The sequence below is a fragment of the Rhododendron vialii genome, chromosome 2a (genome assembly GCF_030253575.1).
Source record: "Rhododendron vialii isolate Sample 1 chromosome 2a, ASM3025357v1".
Lineage (NCBI taxonomy): Eukaryota > Viridiplantae > Streptophyta > Magnoliopsida > Ericales > Ericaceae > Rhododendron > Rhododendron vialii.
Window position 1 is genome coordinate 11,479,030 of NC_080558.1, and position 22,945 is coordinate 11,501,974.

Sequence of the window (22,945 nt, forward strand, 5' to 3'; positions counted from 1 at the left end):
GAAGATACCTTCGAGGTGCATTTTTTGGAGCTTAAACCTTGGCAATTATCTTTTAATGGTTCAAAAAGCAGACAATGGAGTTGGGGCAGGTGTTGTCTTGACATCTCCAAAAGGAGAAATGTTACAGTTCTCTTTCCAACTCGATGAGAATAGAGTTCTGACAAATAATCAAGCAGAATACGAGGCCTTAATCATAGGCTTGGAAATAGCAAAAGATTTGAATATACGATATTTGAAAGTCTCTGGGGATTCACAGTTGATCATTCGACAAGTTACAGGGCATTATAAGTGCAATCACCCTTTATTGAGTCTGCAGCTTGCAAAAGTTTGACGTCTTGCTCAAAACTTTGATGAGATACATTTTCAGCATATTTTGAGACTTCAAAATAGTGAAGCCAATCAAATGGCCCAAGCAGCCTCAGGAGTTGAAATTCCTGAAGGGGACACGGAGAAAATAATCAGAATTCAAAAAAGGTTTTTACCCTTCTCAATGGAGAGGGAGAATGATCGATTGGATGTATTGGTAATCAATGTTTCTGATGATTGGATGGTTCCAATACAAAAATTATCTCCTAAATCCTAATGAGAAAGCAGAAAGGATTGTCAAATGCAGGTCCGTTAATTATGTTCTGCTAGGACAGGATTTGTATAGAAGAACTTCTGATGGCCTACTATTGTTGTGTGTCAGCAAAGACCAATCGATGAGAGTCATGGGAGAGGTCCATGAAGGAACCTGTGGTGCCCATCAAGCTGGTGATAAAATGAGATGGTTAATTAGGAGACACGGAAATTATTGGCCCACCATTCGGGCAGATTGCATTCAGTATGCTAAAGGTTGCCAACAATGTCAAAAGCATGGACCTATCCAATGGATACCTGCTCATCAAATGCAATCGATTATCAAACCTTGGCCATTCAGAGGTTGGGCGATTGATATGATAGGAGAAATTCACCCAGCATCTTCATTACCGCACCAATTTGTTGTAGTAGCAACTGATTATTTCACAAAATGGACAGAGGCAATACCTTTAAAAGGTGTTTCATAGAAACAAGTGATTGATTTTATTGAGGAGTATCTTTTATGTAGGTTTGGGATTCCTGAAACCATTACTGTTGATCAGGCATCTATATTCAATGGTAGAGAAGTTGTCCAGTATGCACAAAAGTATGGAATACAGATCTTGAATTCCACTCCGCACTATGCCCAAGCTAATGGGCAAGTCGAATCGACTAACAAAATTATAAAGAACACCTTGGCAAAGGTAATCGATGATAACCCAAGAGAATGGCATGATCTGTTGCCCACAGTTTTGTGGGCATATAGAACATCACAAAGAGAGTACTAGGGTAACTCCGTTCGAATTAGTTTACGGGCACGCAGCAGTTTTGCCAGTCGAAATTAATGTTCAATCGTTAAGGGTGGCACGTCATTATGATCCACACTTGCAATATGAAGAAGCAATGTATTTGGACATCGATGGGTTGGAAGAAAAAAGGCTGCATGCTCTGAACCAAATTCAAGCCCAAAAGAAAAGAGTGGAACGGGCCTACAACAAAAGAGTGAAACAAAAATCTTTTGCAGTCGGAGACTTAGTTTGGAAAACAATTCTCCCAATCGATTCAAAAAGAAAGAAGGGAAGATTTGGGAAATGGTCTCCAAATTGGGAAGGTCATTTTCTTATTGCTCAAATCTTACGAGGAGGTGCATATCACTTAGAATCAACCGAAGGGTTCTTCACGAAAGAACCATTAATGGTAAATATTTAAAGCATTATTTTCCGTCTATGTGGGAAAACATGAGCTAAAACAAAAATATTTTCATTCCATAGTCAAAAGCTGCCCATGGATAGGGCAGCATTATAAGAGGCAGTCCAAACACAAAAAAGATCCCAAGAAGGATCTAACAAAATAAAAAAAGGAACCCAAAACGGGGACCTAAAAGAAAAAGACCCCTGTGGGGACCAACCTACAAAAGAAAAGATCTCAAGCGAGATTTAAAAAAAAAAAAAACACCAGGACTCCCCACAAAAGAAGGCCTATTCTTTAGGACATTCTTTCCACTAACCAGAGGTGCCAGCCATGGAGGACCTGATGTCAGCAAGATCAATCGGAGGAGGCTTGTAGTCGATGGTGTCCCAGTTTGCCACCACAAGTTTAATGGCAGAGTCCATCTTCTCCATGCGAAGTGCCATACCCTCCACTCGATCGTGGATAGCCTGAATCCTTCGTTTACACTCGTTATGGTCTTCCATGAGTGCGCACGAGAGTTCAGTGGCTAATTGCTTGATGTGAGCAGGAGTGATTTGGGCAGAAAGAGGAATAGAAGAGCTATTGTTAGCCATAGCGTAGAAACATAAGTGCTTAAGCTTGTACTCAGTGTTGGTATTTATAGACCAAAGAAGATCTAGAGACGTGGGTTGTGGGCAATTGCCCCGAGGGAAAATTAAGAGACGTGACAGCTAATAGGGTTAGTGGGCACTCAAGTGTTGTTTCCCAAGGTAAGGCGGCTAGTTTACTGCAGAACGGCATCATTTGTTGTACTTAAACGTCATTAATTACTATGCATGTTCCCTAAAAGTAGAAGGGAAACGTCGCCATGAACCATGACGTGGTAATGCCATGATTATAGGTGCCCACGATCCGGATATATAAGGATCGAAGGTTTTGATCATGTGGTTTACTCACATTACTTACATTACATTTGAAAGTAAAAGGGATATGAACCAATCATGTGGGTTTATTCCTTAATTTGGACATTCACAAATGTTAAAAGGATGGTCATTCCAAACAAAAGTAAGAGAAGGGCCATTTAAGGCCTAACACTAGTTCGATTGTCATTCATAATTCTTGGCATGCCACCTGATGATAGGTAATAAAATAAACAGTACTTACAATTTTGTACTGACAAAACTAGTCGATGACTGTAAAACTAAAGTTATCCATGAAGAAAGGAAGACTTAAAAGCCTCCCATTTAATTACAAGTTCATCACATTTAATCCTGTTCCTTTGCAAGTCCTCACGAGCAGCAGAAACATGAACTTAAACTTCTTTGCCTTCTTCTGCTAAATGTTTGAAGTCCTTGTCAAGTTGGCTTGCTGTTACCAAAAGATGTTCTTTCTCAGATTGCAGTTGGCCTAGTCGATGTAACAATTCCCGTTCTTCTTGATCAATGGCCACAAATCTCGACTTCAAAGTCGAAGCATCAGTATGCATAGTCGATAACTTAACCGTCAGGTTGGACAGGTTACCAATCAACTCCTGCTTTTGGCTTATCTCTTTCTGGTAATACCGGAAAAGGCTAATGTTATGATGATGCATAGTTTTCCAAAATGATTTGTTCCCTGAGGGGAAAGACATGCCTTTGAGACAAGGATTCAATACAGGCACTAAATTCTGTAGACTTCACTGTCATCAATTCCTCAAAATGAAGTTTTAGGAAGTCAAAGAAAACTTGAATTTCTTTTTGAGTTTCTGCACTGAATTGGAGGAAAAAGAAGGAGCTGCTGGATTCTGAGACCTCAGTTAGAGATCGAAAGGCTTGAGAAGTCGATTCTATTTCTTCCATCAGATGGTCTAATGAATCACTTGAAGACTTAACCTGAGCCGAATCCTCCATGCCTGCAGGAGTTGTTGCAGCTTTGTTCACTGAGCGGGGGGATGTGTTTAAAGCAAGAGCCCTTGGAATGTTTGCAGGGTTAGGATTATTCACCTTTGCTGGTGATATAACTTGATTACCAGAAGGATTACTAGAAGGACTAGAGGCTACATCCTCTGCACCTTGACCACTTCTTCTGTTAGGACTGGCTTGAGCAATGTGGACAGGACCCTCTGTTGGTCCTTTCTTTTCCATTTCCTTTTCGATTGGTGCTGGTGGAGCCTCTAAATTTGGCACATCCGCCATCCGAGGGGAAGCCAAATCCTCCCTACTGTCACCCTGTTGGTTCAGATCAATCTTCTGGGTTTGTTGAGGAGTTGGGTCAATAGTAGTTTTCCTCCTTGGTATAGCATTGGCTTAATCTGATGCAAGTTGGTTTGTTGTGACAATGCATTGTTGGGTGGAATGTGCACCTAGCTCAGTATCATCTGGCATCGAAACAGTGCCCTCACCAATTTGCAGAAAAGAACTGTTGTCTTGCGGCAAAGGATTTTCTTGATGTAACAGTTTTTCTTGCAACTCTGGTAACCAATCAGCTTGATCCAAGGGGTCTGATACTGCTGTATCGAAAGACTCATATTGGTCAATTGCCAATTCAGTGTCAACTGTCTCTCCTACTGAAAAGGAAGACTTCTGAATTTGTGAGGACTTTGAAGAATTTTCATCTTCCTCCATTTCTTCAAAAGCATTCACAATTTTTGTTCCCTTTCCTTTCTGTAAAAGAAAGAAAAGATGAGAATACAAAGGCTTATGAAGAGTATGAATCAATAAGGGAAAGAAGAGGGTGAAAGTGTACCCTTGAAGTCAACCCTTTATCACTCAAACTCTGTTTCTTGGTGGGTTTTCTTGTCGATTGCTTCGTGGGGGTAGAGACTTCATCAACCTGTCTTTTGGATCTATCAATGGAAGGACTTTTAAAAACTTTCTGGCTCACACCTGACTTGATTCTGAGGGACTGCGTTCGTGGCCTAGTTTTAGAGTCCTTGATTGATTCGGCTTTCCTTTTTTTGGTATTCCCACTTGGTATAGATGATATGGGAATAACTGCTCCTGCATGAGGCACAACGGCCTTGGAAGGTTCATTAGGCAGTCGAGCTGTTACCTCTGTCAAGGAAACAATGTCACAATGTTAGTACAAACATAACTAATTGAATTAAAAGCCAATGAATAGCTTTGCTTACCAACCTTGTCCTGAAGATATTTGTATTCTGGGTCAAGCCTGTACAGGCAATCTGAAAGTGGAGCACTGAAATAAAGGGCCTTCATGGTTGACCACCATTCATCAAAAGCAGGCAAGGTCACACCATTGGTCTTGAAATCAATAAACTGAAAAGCTTTCACACGATGATGAAAATTGCTAACCATCAAGGATATCATTTACGAGTCCTTAGCTTTAATCGTTGGCCTACTTGAAGCCATCTCAGCAATGTTTGGGTGGACGAAAGGCATGGGAATGCCTTGTAAAAGGCCAAATTGTCGAGCAAATTGACAGGGAGAATAATTTTCGAAACTACAATTTCCAAAAGGAGTGTTATTCAGGGCAAAACCGACTGGGATAAGCTTTGGAAGGAGGATGCTGGCCCAGAATAACCGCTTGGAATGAGTCATTTTCTCTACAAGTTAAGGAGAGGCTGGTGGAATGCTCTCAAAACATGGCCTTAATCTTTCAGATGCATATTCAAATTTATCGAATGGATAGAAAACAGGTCAATTCTTTTTGTTATCTTCATAGAAGAAAGTGAAATACCTTTGAAAGGATGATTCCTCTATTTGAGTCAGAAAACCTAAGAGATGTTCAGCATAGCTACGGCATGTTGCAAGGTTTCATCTGATCGAAGAGGATTATTCAGCTTAGGCTTCAGCTGAGGAAAATATGCATACAGCCAAGCTTGAAAAATCCAAAAGGGACTACCACAAGAGTCTGCTATTTTCTTGTCAACAAAGGTAAACAGGCCCTTATACAAGGATCCTAGAACAAATGGAGCAAGGGCCAACCTTTTTACTTGAGCCATACAAACGGCCAAATTGAGATACTCTTTGGTAACCCTGAGCCCAGGAACTGCCATAAGAAATCTACAGATCCAAAATAGATAAAACGCGACCTTCTCATGAAAGCAAGGTCCAGATGCTTTGGCTTTAAAGTGAGTCTTCAACCATTTTGAGTAACTAACCCCAGATGATGGAACAATAAATGGGGGATCATATGGATCGGGAGAAAGTAGAGCATTTACCTCACGGCCTAAGGAAGGAAGGCCGGTCAAATGAGAAATATCCAAGACTGTTGGAGATAATAAACCACAATGCAGAACTAGGGTATTGGATGATTTGGACCAGAAACAAGCTGCAGCAGCTAAGAGTTCAGAGTTCATTTCTAAGGGAAATTGTGAGAGTTCGATTGTCTCACGAATTCCCATTGTCTTCCAATCCTCGAAAAGAAACTTCATCAGACGCCTTACCCAGTCTACCCATCCCATTTCAACGGTATAAGGCCAGGAACGAAGGCAAGTGTTCTTACCCTAGCTTGACCATTCGAGCATTGGAAGTTGTAGGAGAAGTGGATCACGTTCCGCCACAGGGTAAACTTCTGGAAGACCGTTCGGAAGAACTGACGGAAAAGTTGGACCCAATGTACAGTGAGAACTGATGTTATCGTTGGGAATCAGGACTTGGGTGTTCTGATCAACCCCATTTCGGTACGACTCAGGGAATCGGAAGTTGTCCTCCATTACCGATTCGGTAGTCGGATCTTCAACTGGATCGCTGGAAACCTTCAATTTGGATTTCGGTGCCATTTGGGTTTGAGAGCTGTTTCAGAGTTTGGTGTGAGAAGAAACTCAAATTCGTGCCCTAAAATTTAAAGTACTCTGCTTTATATAGGCGATGAGTTACTAAGGGATTATTTACCCAAGTTAATCTTTAACTCGGGTAAATAGGGGGGCATTGTTTACACCATAATTTAGTAATTTAGTCTAATATGATCGATTGGGTCAAAATGTTACACGTGTCAGCACGTTTTGGACTAGTTAATATAAATGCAATATGAAGCCTATTAAGGCAAATCAAATGGACTAATTGACGGTTAATATTCAACTCCGGAACACGTTTCAGAGCATGAGTTACATACAGATCGTGGACAAGACAATTAATACAGGCAGACAGTTGAAGCAATTACAACATTGGGAACGTGTGAGGTCATGGAGAAGTAACCGCCTCGTGCAGATAGTGGAGCAAGATAAGGAAGTGTGGAAGTAACCACTCAATTCAAATCGAAGGAGAGAATTCCATCTGATTTGAATTTCAAGTATTTCAAGTCGAAGACAGCCTATAAATGCAAGAATAGAAGACAGTTAGAACCCCCAATCAATCGCCCAAAGGCTTCTACTTTTATCTGTACTTTACATTTCTTGCTCTAGGAGTAGCTTGTAACATAATTGTCTGTTCAATTGTGTTCTCACCGTCGATCGACTTCTTCCTCGAAGAATAATAAAGTCCATTTTGTTGTTCTTCTTTCATCTCCATTCACTTCATTAAGTTTGCTTCCAGAGAAGTCCTGAAATACGGCAAGGAACCAAACTCCACCACCACAAACACCCACATTCCAGCACACGCACGTAACAACTCTAGTCGATTCGTCGACTGCAAACGAGAAAATAGACATACAATAACCCATATATCTAGCTGGGAAAAGAATTTTAATCCATTTGAGGGATCAATATAGCACAGCAACAAACGCAAATGTCATTCTCAGAAACTATTGAAATCGTCATAAAAACAAGGCTATCAATGGATCAGTACTTATAGAGGTAAACCCTGTACTAATTAGCCAGAAGTTCATATAACTGATATCTACAAACGATGCTTCCAATAACTGTTCGTATTGAGCAAATGTAAAAAACAACTCATTGGGGCATGAAAGTTTTTTCGAAAAAACATCAAATTTCATGGAAGAATTTCCTATGTATCTCATCTCATCGACCAGTAGAAACACTCACCATAGACAGTGATGAGAATAGAGCATTGGCTAAAGAAGAGATCGACGGCAGGGACAATAGGCCCAATTGTCAATAATTAAAAATTTGCTGTAATCCAAATGACTACTCGGCTACTGGCACAGACAGTAACCGGGGTTTATGAGAAATGCATGGATAGTCACTTTTGTCGGGGTTCCAATTATAAAACATTAGATAGGGTCAAGAGATTTATGCAATCATCATCTCCTCTTGTATTTCTTCGCTCTTCCTGAATTTCCCTGGCCGATTCCTCCACAGAGCGACGGCTCCTCCATACCTCAATTTCGCGAAGTTCGTTTAGATTCGCAAAATCAATTGGGATCCGCTTCAGATATGCACAACATTTAACCGCTAAGACCTCAAGTCTCGGAAATTGATCTTCGGAAGCATTCCATTCTTGGATGTCCAAATCTTGTAACCTCAAGTACTTGAGTTGAGAGAACCCCTCAAGTTCACTTGTGTTCCAAATTTGCCCCTGACAGGCCAACGTTGATAATTTGAGAACCTCAAGGCTCGGCAAGGTTTGGAGGATTGATAGCTCGGCCCACTTTATGCGCGTTTTTTTCAAAGTTAGCCGCGTAACAGTTGGAGGAAACTTCAGCATTGGAGGAAGGGAAGTTGCCCTGGCCGGGTAACGGCTGTTGCAAAAACTGAGTGTCTCAAGGCATTTCAAGAACTCTAGGTCGGGGAGCATCAAAACAGAATCATTGGATATTAGATCTCCAAAAAATCCTAGCTTCCTAAGATTGGGAGTCCTTACGAAGAAATTTTGGCACTGCTCACAAGGACATATTGGATGCAAGGTCTGTAGGCTATCCAACTTGGACGAACAATCAAAACCAATTCTAGCTGCTGCATTAGGATAAAGGCAGTTAAAATGATATTTGAATACCCCTCTTTTAGCATACAAATGCCTCAACTTAACCATCTTAAATATATCGCGAGGCAATAGAATGGTTTCCCAAGACGAGTAAGCCAACCGAAGGTTAAGGGTTTCTAGGTTGAAGAGGTGGGAAATTGGCGATTCAAAGTCCAATGTGACCTTTGGTAAATGAAGGGCCAAGTATCTCAAATGATACATTCTTCCTATTTTTCCTTGGCATTTAGCGGATATAAAACACAACACCCTAAGAAGTTCAAAGTTATCAGCAAAGAATGACAGATCCGTTTCACACGATAGAGTGGATTTTTGCAAGCTGAGGCACAAAAAAGAACGAAGGTTTTGAGTTAAAGGCCCTACAGAAAACTTAGGAAACAATTGGTTGCTAATGAAGAGGCGACGGTGCTTAGTTGCACCAAAAGGTGAAAAATTACCATCCCAGTAAATTTGCTGAAGGAAATTATCCTCTTTGGCTTTTTTCAAGCATAATTGACGCAAAAGATCATGGATATGGCATGCTTTAATTCCTCCAAATGACCTTTTCCTAGCTACCGTTACGAGACTTCTATCAACAAGACTGCTTAAATAATCTTTTGCTACATCCTCCAAGCTTTTATCCCCTTCACTTTGCTGAATAAATCCCTCCGCGATCCATAACCATATCAACTCGCGTACGAGGATTTCAGAATCTTCGGGGAATCCTCCAATATAGACAAAACACGCTTTCAAATGAAGAGGTAGGTGATTGTAACTAAGTTCTAGTATCTCCATACAGTAGTCTTGGTTGGCAATGATTGAACTTAAACGTTTAGAAACTTCCTCCCACACGTACAATGTCTTGTCTTCCATTGCAAGAATCCCAGCTATTGCGATAATCGCGAGTGGTAGTCCATTACATTTTTCTGCTATATGCTCCCCGATGCCAACCAACTCCGGTGGGCAAGATTTCTTTCCGAATACCTGTTCAATATATATGTGCAATATTAGATGTCTGTAGTTGTAATTGCATAAAACTTGAACCAAATAATAGTAGTTTAACTGTTCATATAACAGGAATAAGAAATATTTAAAATAGAAATTCTTAAAATGAACATAGAAATAGGAAACATATGACAAAAGTATAAGGAAGTATATGTTCAAATCACTAATTTTAGTTATACTACATATGCTAATGTTTTTTTCTTTTTTTTTTTAAGCAAATACCTTCTTCTGTAACAACTCCCAACTGCAGCTGTCTGGTAAGGAAGCCAGATAATGAGGGACACAGTGGATGCTATTAGGTTCAATAGGTTCTCGACTAGTGAACAACACTTTACTGCCATTGCATTCCTTAGGGAGTGATCTTTGGATATCATTCCAGGCTTGAGTGCCCCATATGTCATCCATGACAATAAGATATTTCTTACCCTTCAAGCATTTTTGCGTGTCTTCTCCCAATTTATCGTCACTAATTTTCTCGTAATCTCGTTGTTTTTTCAGGGAAGCTATTTCCAAAATAGGACTAAACAAATTCCTCTTCATAGTCGTATCATAATCTTGAGAAACATTGACCCATGCACGAATTTCAAAGGTATGTGATGTCAAAGGATGATCATACACTTCTCTGGCCAAAGTGGTTTTGCCACCTCCAGCTGCACCAACGATTGATATTATCTCCAGTCGTCCACCCTCTCCATTGTCATGAAGCTTTCCCAGTAATGTCTTTACCTCCTCTTTGAAACCAACCACCACCTTCTCTTCTGCCACTTTGGATGTGTTGCTCCCTCTAGATGAACTTGAACCTCCTGTTGAGAGATAAAAAGAAGGGTTATGATCAAAGACGGAGCCAAAAGTTACATGATGGGCATGTTGTTTTAATTTAGTATTTTACACATATATTTTAAAGTATTTACTCCTCTTATTCTTCCTTCACACACGATGTCTCCTTTGCTCTATTATATCACCTGAAGCACTGTTTTATGTTTGGCTTGGATTCTGTCTTTAAACTACACCGTTCATGAGTTTAATTCGCTGCGAAAAAAGGAACTTGAAGGTTGTTGTATCTTGGGGAAAAAACATCATCCAACCCGTGCAGAAAGGGGTGTATCCTTCCTAAGCCACAAGCTTTTCCATTCCTTTCTCTATCTATTTAATTTTGTGAATTTGATTGATGACTATTACTTAGCATAACTTCCTATCACATACATTTTCTCTAATAGGGTCATAGTAAGAGTATTAAAAATTTAAATTTGTGTTTTGGAATAGAACAATATCTCCTATCCCATTTTCCTGAGCTTGTCGCTAAAGAAATTTGGTTTGCTTATATCATATTTATGACATGATATTATCCTCATAAGATCGAGCCCGATATATATAGCTAAAACTGAAAGATAGTACACTAACTAGTCTTTGAATATTAAAATACTGAAAATATGTGCAATACCTTCTCTTTTGAAAAAAGTGTGCTCGAGTTTTTTGCCTGCTACTCCATTAATGTCACACATATTCTCATCGTACATTTTCTTTACCTCAGCTGCAAGAGTCTTGATCTTCTTTTTGACATTTTCAAGGTCAAGGAAAAGATGAACCTGATTTTGATAAGCATTGAATGCGTGAACTACAAACAATTCTATGATATTCTCTGCATCGAATACCACGTGTTTGGTTTGCCTCACCAGATTCATCACTTTTGAATGCTCGTGTTTCTTCTCCGTAACCTCGACAAATTGCCAAATATACTTTATCTCCTCCTCTAGAGAATCGAGCTGATGCATCTCTTTTATAATTGATTCGACCTTGGAACTCATTATAAGCTGCTTCAAGGTATCCTGGAATAAATCAACATCAGTGTCACCCATCTCTCTCTTTCCAACAAGATAAAAGGATGAGCAAATTATCTATTTAATTTAATTATCTTATAGGGTAAATTTCACGGATACAGCCTCTATTCTAATCACATTGAAAACCCTCTTACTCAAAAAAATCATGATGCTCCTCCTTGCTTTGTGACTGTATGAGAGTTCATTTGTTTTTTTTAACAATAAAAAAGAAATTTTATTAATCTTTGAAGATGAATACAAAGATTAAAAGGACACACGACATGCACAAGGGCATGCATCCCGATAAGGAGCATACAACCTAACATTTGGAGTCCATTATTAGTAAACCCTTAGCTAAGCAAATGGAAGTACTCCATCCGTCCCTTTTTAAGTGTCCTACTTTGTAACTCCAACTTGTTAAAAAGATATCATCATTATACCTTTCACATCAACTTTTTCCTCCACTTTCTCTACTTACCTATTATCATTACATTTTTACTCACTAACTTTTCAAAATGGAATATACTTTGTAGCGGGCCTAACCCAGCCATGACCTTACTGGGGCTCGGCCTGAACCGACGTCTACCCGTCGTCGGCCTTGCCTTTGCTCTACATCCGGCGACGGAACGGTTTGTATCAAGCTCGGCTACCGTTTGGCAGATGACCCCGTGGGCAGGTCTTACCCGGCCCAAGTTCCCTGCGGACTCGGCTACCCTGCGCGCTCGGCTCCCTCTTGGGTTCGGCTACCGCCATGATCTTCTGGCCTCGGCCACCTGCGCGGCCACGCGCCCTCCCACGTGCAGTGGCGGTTACGCCAAAGGATAATCATGAGCGCACGTGGGGCGTGCTAGCTCGCATCAAAGCGGTTACCAGATCTATTTGGTGACGTCATGACGCCGCCACTTAGCTCGTGAAGGGCACATGCCTGTACTTAGAGAGTAAGCCAAGAAGACTCTATAAATACTGAAGGATAACACCTGTGGAAGGTACACACAGATATACACCCTAAACCCTAGTCTCTGGCTTTCCTCTCTGCACATTCTTATCCTCTCGCCGGAGAGCCTTGCCGGGCAACCCCGGCCAGGTCTTAGTGGTGCGTTCACTGTGCAGGCTAGGAGAAGAGGCTAGGAGATCACTGAACCAACAAAGGAAGGACTCAAATCAGGGATCACGGGCCACACATACTTTTAAGGACAAAATAGACAATTCATCAACTTTTACCCACGAACTTTATAAAATTGGACACTTATTAAGTGACAACTCAAAATGAAATATTGGACTCTAAATAAGTGACGGAGGGAGTACCTAACATCAGGAGAAATGCATTCACCTATACAAACACTAGTACCCTTAGTTTACTAATACTAATTAAATAACAAGAAATTGATAAATTCACGAAAACTCTCTCACCACCTCCTTTTCTCTTTTCCCGTATCACCACCATTCTAACCTAATGGCAGTCTACAATACTAACCCACCCGACTTTTGTGTGATTACCACACCCCATGGCTTTGAAGAAGGCACCCTAACTTAGGCTCCATTTAGACAATATTATTTGATTTATCTTTTTTCTTCAGATTGTTAGTTTTGTGTCAATTTCTTTATTTATTTAATCATTTGTAACGAGAAAAGAAATTTAACTAAGTAATAGGAGTTTAATAGTTCATATGACAAGAATAAGAAATATTAAAAATAGAAATTCTTAAAAAGAAATTACAAATAGGAAAGATATGACAAAAGTACAAGGAAGCATATATATGTTCAAATCACTATGTTTAGTTATACTAATTTTCTTTTTCTTTTTTTTTTAAACACATACCTTCTCTTGTGACAACGTCAAACTGCAACATTTTGATAAGGCAACCAAATGGCGAGGGTCACAGTGGATGTAAGTAGGTTCAACTAGTCGACTATTGAACATTTTACTGCCATTGCATTCCTCATGGAGTGATCTTTGGATATAATCCCAGTCCTCATAGTGCCATCTGTAATCCTCGACAAGGAGATATTTCTTACCTTTCAGGCATTTGTGCGTGTCTTCTCCCAATTTTTCCTCACTACTCTTCTCGTAATCTCCATATTTGTTTGGGGAAGCTAATTCCGAAATACGAATCAACAAATTCCACTTCATAGTTACAACATCATGACAAGGAACATTTTCCCATGCACGAATTTCAAAGGGATCTGATGTCCAAGGATGCTGGTACACTTCCTTGGTAAAAGTGGTTTTGCTGCCTCTAGCTCTACCGAACATTGATATTATCTCCTGCCGTCCGCCCTCTCCACAGTCATCAAGCCTTCCTGATAATGTCTCTACCTCCTCCTTGAAACCAACCACCACCTTCTCTTCTTCCACTTTGCATGTGTTGCTCCATCCCAATGAATCTTTTTTTTTCTTTTTCTTTTTCTTTTTCTTTTTTTTATCTGATGAACTTGAACTTCCTGTTGGGAAATAAAAAGAAGGGTTATGATCATAGACGGAGCCAAAAGTTACGTGAGGGACCTGTTGTTTTAATTTAGTATTATATATATATATATATATATATATATATATATATATATATATATATATATATATATATATATATATATATATATATATATATATATATAGACACACACACACACACACACACACACAAAACTTCAGGTAAAGTTGCCCTTACCTGATTAAGGTAAGGACCTCCCATTTTCCGATCGAATTTCAATGATCCGAGATGCTTAATGTCTTCAGAACGTGATTTTAAGGGTACTCCCGAGAAATCGGCAAAAAAAATGTCCGGGAGGGCTTCATCCGAGCAGTTTTTATTTATTTTTTATTGAACGGTTCAAATAAAAACTGCTCGAATGAAACCCTTTCCGGTTTTTTTTTTGTTGATTTCAGGCGGATACCTTTAAAATCACGTTCTGAATACATTGAGCGGCTTGGATCATTGAAATTCGATCGAAAAATGGGAGAAAAGGGGAGGTCCGCAACTTAATACGTACAGTGAGGGCACCCTTACCTGAAGGGGACTATATATATATATATATATATATATATATATTTGATTTGTCATTGATGAATTTTAATCACTTAAATTAACGTAGGACTACTTGAAAACCTAGTTGAGTTAGTCTCCTCCAACAAATCAAACCAATATCCTACTAGTACTCCTATAACAGGTGCAAAATCATAGAATTGGTTTGTAACACCTAACCGCCAGTGGTCTAAGACTTTGATTATAAATATTACTAGGATTTGCTCGTGTTTGAAGACATGGCGCAAAATATTTTGAACACAACTAAAATAAATTATGAAATTACTGACCACCCCTGCCAAAGAAGTTGATTTATATAGGAAGAGTTTTTCTTAAATTAGGCTCAATTAGAGTTCTTCTAGTGCTTGTCCGTGCCCGAAGGCACGGATCGAACAATCAACACTGTAGCTTTGAACTTTTCAACCTGTTCATGTAACACAGAGGGGTCGCTTAGTTTCATGTAACACCGAGGGGTCTAAAGATCGCTGTATCCGTGTCAGACACTTTGGAGACAGGTGACACGACGGGGACACTTCGCAAGACCCTAAATCATATCAAAACAGTATCCGTGTGTTTATGTTACCATAGCCAATTTTTTTGTTACCACATTAGCAGCGAGAAATACAGATACGGAAAAATCACCAACTATCAAAACTTATTAATAGTGCTCAAACAAAAAGAAAAAGAAAGAAAATAGAAAACATAATTTGATTAACATAACACAGAGAGAGAGAGAGAGAGAGAGAGAGAGAGAGAGAGAGAGAGAGAGAGAGAGAGTTGATGTAAAATGTCCCGTCTCTCTAGCCCATTACACTCTGTTAGATTAGATTAGTTTCGAAAGATAAATATAGAAACTTTATATCCATCTCAAAATCAATTGGCAAAGAGTGGAAAGGCCGCCTAGGCTAATATACTAGTTTTGGAAAAGATAATTAACCAATGTGAGATAAATCCCAACACTTCTCCGCATGTGCGACCCTTGATTCGCATGTGGAGAGATAAACAAAAGATTCATAACACTTGGATCACAACAAACAATGGTGCACTTATGGCACAAACAAGGGGGAATAATGTTGGGGATTCGAGCGCGCAAACCCACGATCAACACACACAATCGAAGAACAAACCAACGAAGAGAAAACAATCACAAACAGAGAGAAGAGAGACAGAGATTTTTACTTGGTTCCGACTTGAGCGATGAACTCAATCGTACGTCCACAGGGTGCTGGGGTGTTTCACTATGATGTAAAAATATGACAGAGTTACAAAAGGAGGCAGCCCTAATTTTGCTTTTATACTATAAGCATACAATGGACCGAAACCCTAAAAAAAGGCTGACCCGCACTCATCTTGGTCCGCGCTCAGCTTAAATAGATTTCATCCTAACAATTCTCCCACTTGAAAACTGTTTACAGCGGCACTCCCAAACATCAACGGTCGTCTTCAGACACCACCAATCATAAACACCACCAGCACCAAGTCTCCCACTCAAGCTTGGAGACCCACGGAAGCTGAACAAGCCTTCAGCTTCCCCACAGTAACCACCTTCGTGAACATGTCCGTCGGATTTTCACTTGTGTGAATTTTCTCCAAAGTGAACTATTCTTCCTCCAACAGAGAGCGAATAAAGTGATACTTTATGACGATATGTTTGGTCCTCGAATGAAAGGCTGCATTCTTTGCCAGATGTATAGCACTCTGACTGTCACTGAACAATCTGCATTTGTCTTGTTCTTTATCCAACTCTTTCATTAAGCTCCTCAACCATACCATCTCTTTGCACGCCTCCGTGGCTACAACATACTCTGCCGCTGTCGTGGAAATAGTCACTATTCTCTGTAGCCGTGAGACCCAACTGATTGCTGCACTCCCCAAAGTAAACACATACCCAGTAGTGCTCTTCATGCTGTCAATGTCCCCTGCTAAATCCGAATCCACAAAACCTTACAGACAAATATCAGAACCCCCATAACACAAAGCCAAATCCGTAGTATCTTTCAGATAACGCAGAATCCACTTGACTGCTTTTCAATGCTCTTTGTTCGGATTTGCCATGAACCTGCTGACAACTCCCACTGCATGAGCAATGTCTGGCCTTGTATTAACCATGTCATACATCAAACTGCCTACTGCCGAGGCAAATGGAACACTTGCCATGTAGCTCTGTTCTTCATCAGTTACTGTATTCCTTTCACTTGAAAGCTTGAAGTGACTTGCCAAAGGTGTGCCAACTGGCTTAGCATTCTCCATGTTAAAGGGTTTCAGCACCTTTTTAACATACTCTTCCTGTGACAACTTCAACTTTCCCTTTGCTCTGTCCCTACTAATTCGCATCCCAAGGATTTTCTTGGCAGAACCCAAATCCTTCATTGCAAATTCTTTGGATAGTTGTGCCTTGAGATTCACAATCTTATCCATGCTTGAACCTGCAACAAGCATATCATCTACATACAACAAAAGTATGAGATACGACGTACCAAGCTTTTTAAAGTAACAACACTGATCCCCATGACACCTACTAAAACCCGTATTAGTCATAAAAGTATCAAACTTTTTATACCACTGTCTCGGAGCCTGTTTCAACCCATACAGGCTCTTCTTAAGCTTGCACACTTGATTCTCCTTTCCTTCCAAAACATAACCTTCTGGCTGATACATATAAATGTCCTCCTCCAAGTCCCCATGAAGGAAAGCAGTTTTGACATCTAACTGCTGTAAGTGCAAGTTCTCAACAGCCACAATATTAAGAACACATCTGATAGTACAAGTCTTCACAACAGGTGAAAAAATTTCAGTGAAGTCGATACCTGGTTTCTGCTCAAAACCCTTCACTACCAACCTTGCCTTGAACCGTTTGCTACCATCAGATTCTTCCTTAATCCTGTAAACCCACTTGTTATGCAAAGCTCTCTTCCCCTTGGGCAACTGAACTAATTCCCAAGTCTGGTTTGATGAGAGAGAATCCATCTCATCATCCATGGCGTGCTCCCACTCCTCCCTGGTCTAAACTTGCAATGCTTCGTTAAAACATTCTGGTTCACCACTATCTGTTAGCAACAAATAATGTAAAGACGGAGAATAACGTATTGGAGGTTTAGCAACACGTGTAGACCTCCTAGGAGGGGGAGTCCGTGGATTTTTCTGTGGAATGGATTTGGTATTAATATACTGAGGCTGCAAGACTTTGCCGTCTGGGATCCCTTCAAACTCTATCAAGTCTGAATTTTCCTCAGCCTCCTCGGGTTGACAGTTCCTGTTTCTATACAGAGCAGATTCATTAAATACCACATCCACACTCCTGCGTGTTTTCTGATTTTCAAAATCATACAACCTATAACCATAGCTATCAATACCATAGCCTATGAACATGCACTTACGAGACTTAGCATCAAGTTTACCCCTTTCTGCCAGTTCAATATGCATATAAGCAATGCAACCAAAAACTCGTAAATGAGATAAATTTACCCCTTTACCTGTCCAAGCCTCTTCTGGTAATCCACAATTCAAAGGAACTGAAGGTCCCCTGTTGATCAAGTACACGGCCGTATCTACTGCATGAGCCCAGAACTGCTTAGGCAACCCAACATGTAACCTCATGCTCCTCGCACGCTCTAGGATAGTCCTATTCATGCGTTCAGCAACTCCGTTCTGCCTTGGCTTTATTGGGACCGTTTTTATCCTACGAATCCCTTCCGCAGCGCAATGGGCCTCAAACCCATCGCTATAATACTCGCCACCGTTATCTGATTTCAGACACTTCAATTTTTTTCCTGTTTCATTCTCAACTAGTGCTCTCCAATTCTTAAAGACACTAAACACATCAGACTTATGTTTAAGAAAATAAACCCACAATTTTCTAGTAGCGTCATCAATGAAAGTAACAAAATAATTAGCACCACCACGAGAGGTTACCTTAGAAGAACCCCACACATCGGTTTGCACAAGCTCTAGCTTCTCTGTTTTCAAGGTCCTAACCACCTTCGTAAAGCTGACTTTCCTCTGTTTCTTGAGAACACAGTCCTCACAAAACTCCAAGTCCAGCGACTTACAACCCGGTAACTTTCCCTTCGACAACATTACTTTCATCCCTTTTTCGCTCATGTGACCCAGTCTACGATGCCACGTAGTGCAATCAATCCCCTTTGCTGCCACCGCGATGCTACTATATGTACCTGTAGATACATAGAGGGTTCCGTCTTTCTTACCACGAGCAAAAGTCAAGGCCCCTTTGCTCATCTTCCATGCATCTGAAGTAAATGATGTAACAACTCCACCCTTTGACAACTGACCCACTGAAATAAGATTCCGCGTTAGACTAGGCATATGTCTAACATTCTTTAATTTCAGAACTGTCCCGTTTGTCTGAGTAATCTGTACATCTCCTTTCCCAACTATGCTGCAAGTTTCATCATCGCCCAAATACACTTTACCGAAATTTCCTTGCACATAATTTTGTAACACATCCATGCGTGGACTAGTATGGAATGAGGCTCCGGAGTCTACAATCCAAGACTCACTGCGAGAATCCAGCGAACAAATTAAGCAATCATTATCAGACTCATTAGATACACAGGCAGTGTTTTTACCCCCTTGATTTTTTCCGTTCTGCTGCTTTGTCGGTGCCTTACAATCTCACCTCTAATGCCCCTTCTGACCACAGTTGAAGCACTCCTCAGTCTTCATATCTCCTCCCCGAGATTTATTACGGCCCCTGTTCTTTGAAGCCGTTCTGCTCTTATTTTTGTTCTTGTTGTTTCCCCTATTCGCAGATCTGCCCCTATCCTCTATACTCAATGCTGAACCCGAAGCAGTATCCTCACCCGATACCCTCCTCCGAGCCTCTTCACCTAATATCAAACCAGCAACATCCTCCTGTTTTATCTTTTCAGACCCGGAAGAATTGCTTACAGCCACGACAAGTCCGTTTCAACTTTCTGGCAAACTTGATAGTAAAACAAGAGCTCTAATTTCATCATCAAAATTAATACCCATGGATTCTAGCTGATTCGTGACCGTATTAAATTCGTTGAGATGTTCAGCAACATTAGAATTTTCAGGCATCTTTAGGTTAAACAACTTTTTCATAAGATATACCTTATTCACCGTTGAAGGCTTTTCGTACATCTTTTCTAGGGCTTTGAACAAATTTGCTGTAGTCTTTTCTTTGGCAATATTTGAAGCGACCGACAGCGCGAGGGTTAATCGCACAGTCCCCAAAGCTTTGAGATCCAAAATATCCCAATCTGCTTGTTTTATGCTTTCTGGCTTAACGATGCTGATCGGATGATATAGATCCTTCTGATACAGAATATCCTCCATCTGCATCTTCCAGAAAGCAGAGTTCATACCATTGAACTTCTCGATCTTGACTTTGTCTTCTGCCATTGTGTAAAACCCTAGATCTCCTAACCCGGAGCTCTGATACTAGTTGTTGGGGATTCGAGTGTGCAAACCCACGATCAACACACACAATCGAAGAACAAACCAACGAAGAGAAAACAATCACAAACAGAGAGAAGAGAGACACTGAGATTTTTATGCGTTTCCGACTTGAGCGATGAACTCAATCGTACGTCCACGGGGTGCTGGGGTGTTTCACTATGATGTAAAAATATGACAGAGTTACAAAAGGAAGCAGCCCTAATTTTGCTTTTATACTATAAGCATACAATGGACCGAAACCCTAAAAAAAGGCTGACCCGCACTCATCTCAGTCCGGGCTCAGCTTAAATAGATTTCATCCTAACAAATAAATTCTCTGAAACCCTAGCTCTGATATCATGTTAAAGCATCAAACTCCAAATCAATTGGCAAAGAGCGGAGAGGCCGCCCAGGTTAATATTCTAGTTTTGGAGGAGATAATTAAGCCCTTGAATTTATGTAGGACATAAGATTTGAAAACTGAACTCCCTTATTATAACGTGTGGTTTATATGAATAAGTTAATTTTACTCAAAAGGTGCATTCCAATTCACGGACTTCTTTATCACAGTACTTACTCCTCTCATTCTTCCTTCACACACGACGTCTCCTTTGCTCGATTATATCCTCTTAATCACTGTTTTATGTATGGCTCGGATTTCTACATATTTTTCGTATATATTTGCTCCAGGATTTCATATATACAGTTTAGAGTGCTAGGAACCTACACCGTTAGTAAGTTTAATTCAATGCATAGAGAAAACTCAAAAGTCGTTGTATCTTAGGAAAAAAACACCATCCAATCCCGTGTAGAAGGGGGTGTATCATTTCTAAGTCACATGCTTTTCTATTCCTTTCCCTATCTATTTAATTTCGTGAATTTGATTGTTGTATATTACTTAGAATTATGGTTTTAGTATAAATTTCAATGTCATACATTTTCTCCAACAAGGCCAGTTATAGTAAGGGTAATAAAAAATTTAAATCGAACAATTTGTCATTTCCCAATTTCAGAGCTTGTCACTAAAGAAATTTGCTTTGCTTATATCATATTTATGACATGATATTATCATCATAAGAGCCCGACATAGCTGAAACTGAAAACATAAAACACTAAATAGTTTTTGAATATTAAAAAAATGTACCAATACCTTCACTTTTGGAAAAAGAGTGCTTGAGTTTTTCGCCTGCTACTCCATTAATGTCATACATATTCTCGTCGTAAACCTGTTTTACCTCAGCCGTAAGAGTCTTGATCTTCATTTTGACACTTTCAATGTCAAGGGGAAGATGATGCTGATATTTAGCCTTGAAACCTTCAACTACAATGAGTTCAATGATGTTCTCTGCCTCAGATACCACGGCTTTGATCTGCCTCACCAGATTTTTCACTTTTAAATGCTTGTTGCGTTTCTTCTCCGTAACCTTGAGGAATCCTCTCATATACTTTATCACCTCCCCAAGAGATTCAAACTGATAGTTCTCTTTTAGGATTGATTCAACCTTGGAGCTCATTATAAGCTTCTTCAAGGTCTCCAGGAAAAAATCAACATCAATGTCACCCATCTCTCTCTCTCCATCAAGAGAATGATGAGGTAAAAGGGAGTTAGAGATCAGATAGAGGACGGTCTAGAAGTAAAAGAATGACTTTCCTGTGATTGCACCGATTAGTTTGATCAAATTAAAATAAAAATTCGGTACGCCATCTGAATTCTCTAACCTTTATCTCGATCTCCTCGTTGAATTTCAGTACTTATATTTTATTAGAAATTCAACTTGGAATAATGAATCATTTTTACGGCATATTTGACGAATTCCACACTGGCTACAGCTCAGCACCCCCACCAACTAATATGATACATAAAATTGTCACTATCTAACCTTTGTTTATAATTAAGTTCGAATGCCACAGCTGGCCGCACCATCTGGTGGGCATATTTAACTATCTATAAAATCATTTTTTTTTTTACCAATAAAAAAGGATTTTAAAACCATTGAAAATGAATACAAACATTAAAAAGGCACATGACACAAGGGGCATCGCGATGAGGAGAATACAACCTAACATTTTGATTCCATTATCAATAAACCGTTAGCTGAGCAAATGGAAGTACCTATTTTTTGGAAGCACATAACATCAGGAGAAATGCATTCACCTATACAAACACTGCCCGTAGTTTACTAATACTAAATAACACGAAATTGATAAATAAACGAAAACTCTCTCACCACCTCCTCTTCTCTTTTCTAGTACGTATGATCACCATCATTCTAACCTAATGATAGTCTCCAACGCCAACCCACCCAACTTTTGTGTGATTACCACACTCCACGGTTTTGAACAAGGCACCCAAACTTAGGCTCCATAATTTGGACAAATTAATATTATTTAGTTTGTCTTTTTTTTTCTGTAGATTGTTAGTTTTGTGACAATTTTTTTTAATTAGTCATTTGTAACGAGGAGAGAAATTTAAAAAGTAAACAATTCGATCTAAAATTAAAAAATACACTAAATACGAAACTAATTCAAACCCAACAACTTTTTTTTTTTTTGCAGTATATTATATATTGCCATTTCTGAATCTATTGAGTTGCTAGGTTATTTAGGCTTCGTGGCCCGTGGCCGGTCTTGCTTCCGGAATCAGTGTGTGATAGTATATGCCATGCCTAATCAGATTTTGCTATACGCTACCATGATCTGTTTTAATATTAATCTTCGGAAAATTTATATGAATGGTCCTCCTAGTTTCATCCAAGTCTCATTTTCATCATCTAAGAATTAATTATATCTCTTTTGACCTTCAAGTTTAATTGGTTTTTCCTACCAAATTAGTCCAATTGATAACTTCTGTCAACCTAGCTGGATGGAAAAAATTAAATTGATGGCAGTTTGGATGTTGTGGTTCATACCAAATTGGTCCAATTGATGACATTTGCCCTCAATCTGTTTTTTTTCCGTCTAGTTTGGCCGACAGACGTTATCAATTGGACCAACCAAACTTGACGGTCAAAAGAGTTGCAATTAATACTTGGAGGATGAAAATAAGACTCAGGTGAAACTAGGAGAACCATTTCTATAAATTTCCCTTAATCTTCTAAATGACTTTTTGTGTTCTTAGCTTAAAGTAATTCTTACATTTAACCATCAGAGGATGATATTG

General features: G+C 39.7%; 1 protein-coding gene across 2 annotated transcripts in view; it reads right to left on the bottom strand.

The window, feature by feature from the left end:
* LOC131316426 (disease resistance protein RPP13-like) overlaps positions 1-21,445 on the bottom strand; it is a 116,691-nt gene extending 95,246 nt beyond the window's left edge. The window contains exons 1-5 of one of the 2 annotated variants that reach the window (XM_058345783.1): positions 20,936-21,445; positions 13,164-13,786; positions 11,201-11,353; positions 10,969-11,113; positions 9,750-10,330 (exon numbers count right to left, since the gene is read on the bottom strand). In XM_058345783.1, the coding sequence (XP_058201766.1) occupies positions 9,750-10,330; positions 10,969-11,113; positions 11,201-11,353; positions 13,164-13,786; positions 20,936-21,350 (1,917 nt within the window). In that variant the 5' untranslated portion in view covers positions 21,351-21,445. Of the gene's footprint in view, positions 1-7,422; positions 9,507-9,749; positions 10,331-10,968; positions 11,354-13,163; positions 13,787-20,935 lie in introns of those variants that run through there. The other variant, XM_058345781.1, reaches the window with a different exon arrangement.
* Positions 21,446-22,945: the final 1,500 nt, after the last annotated feature.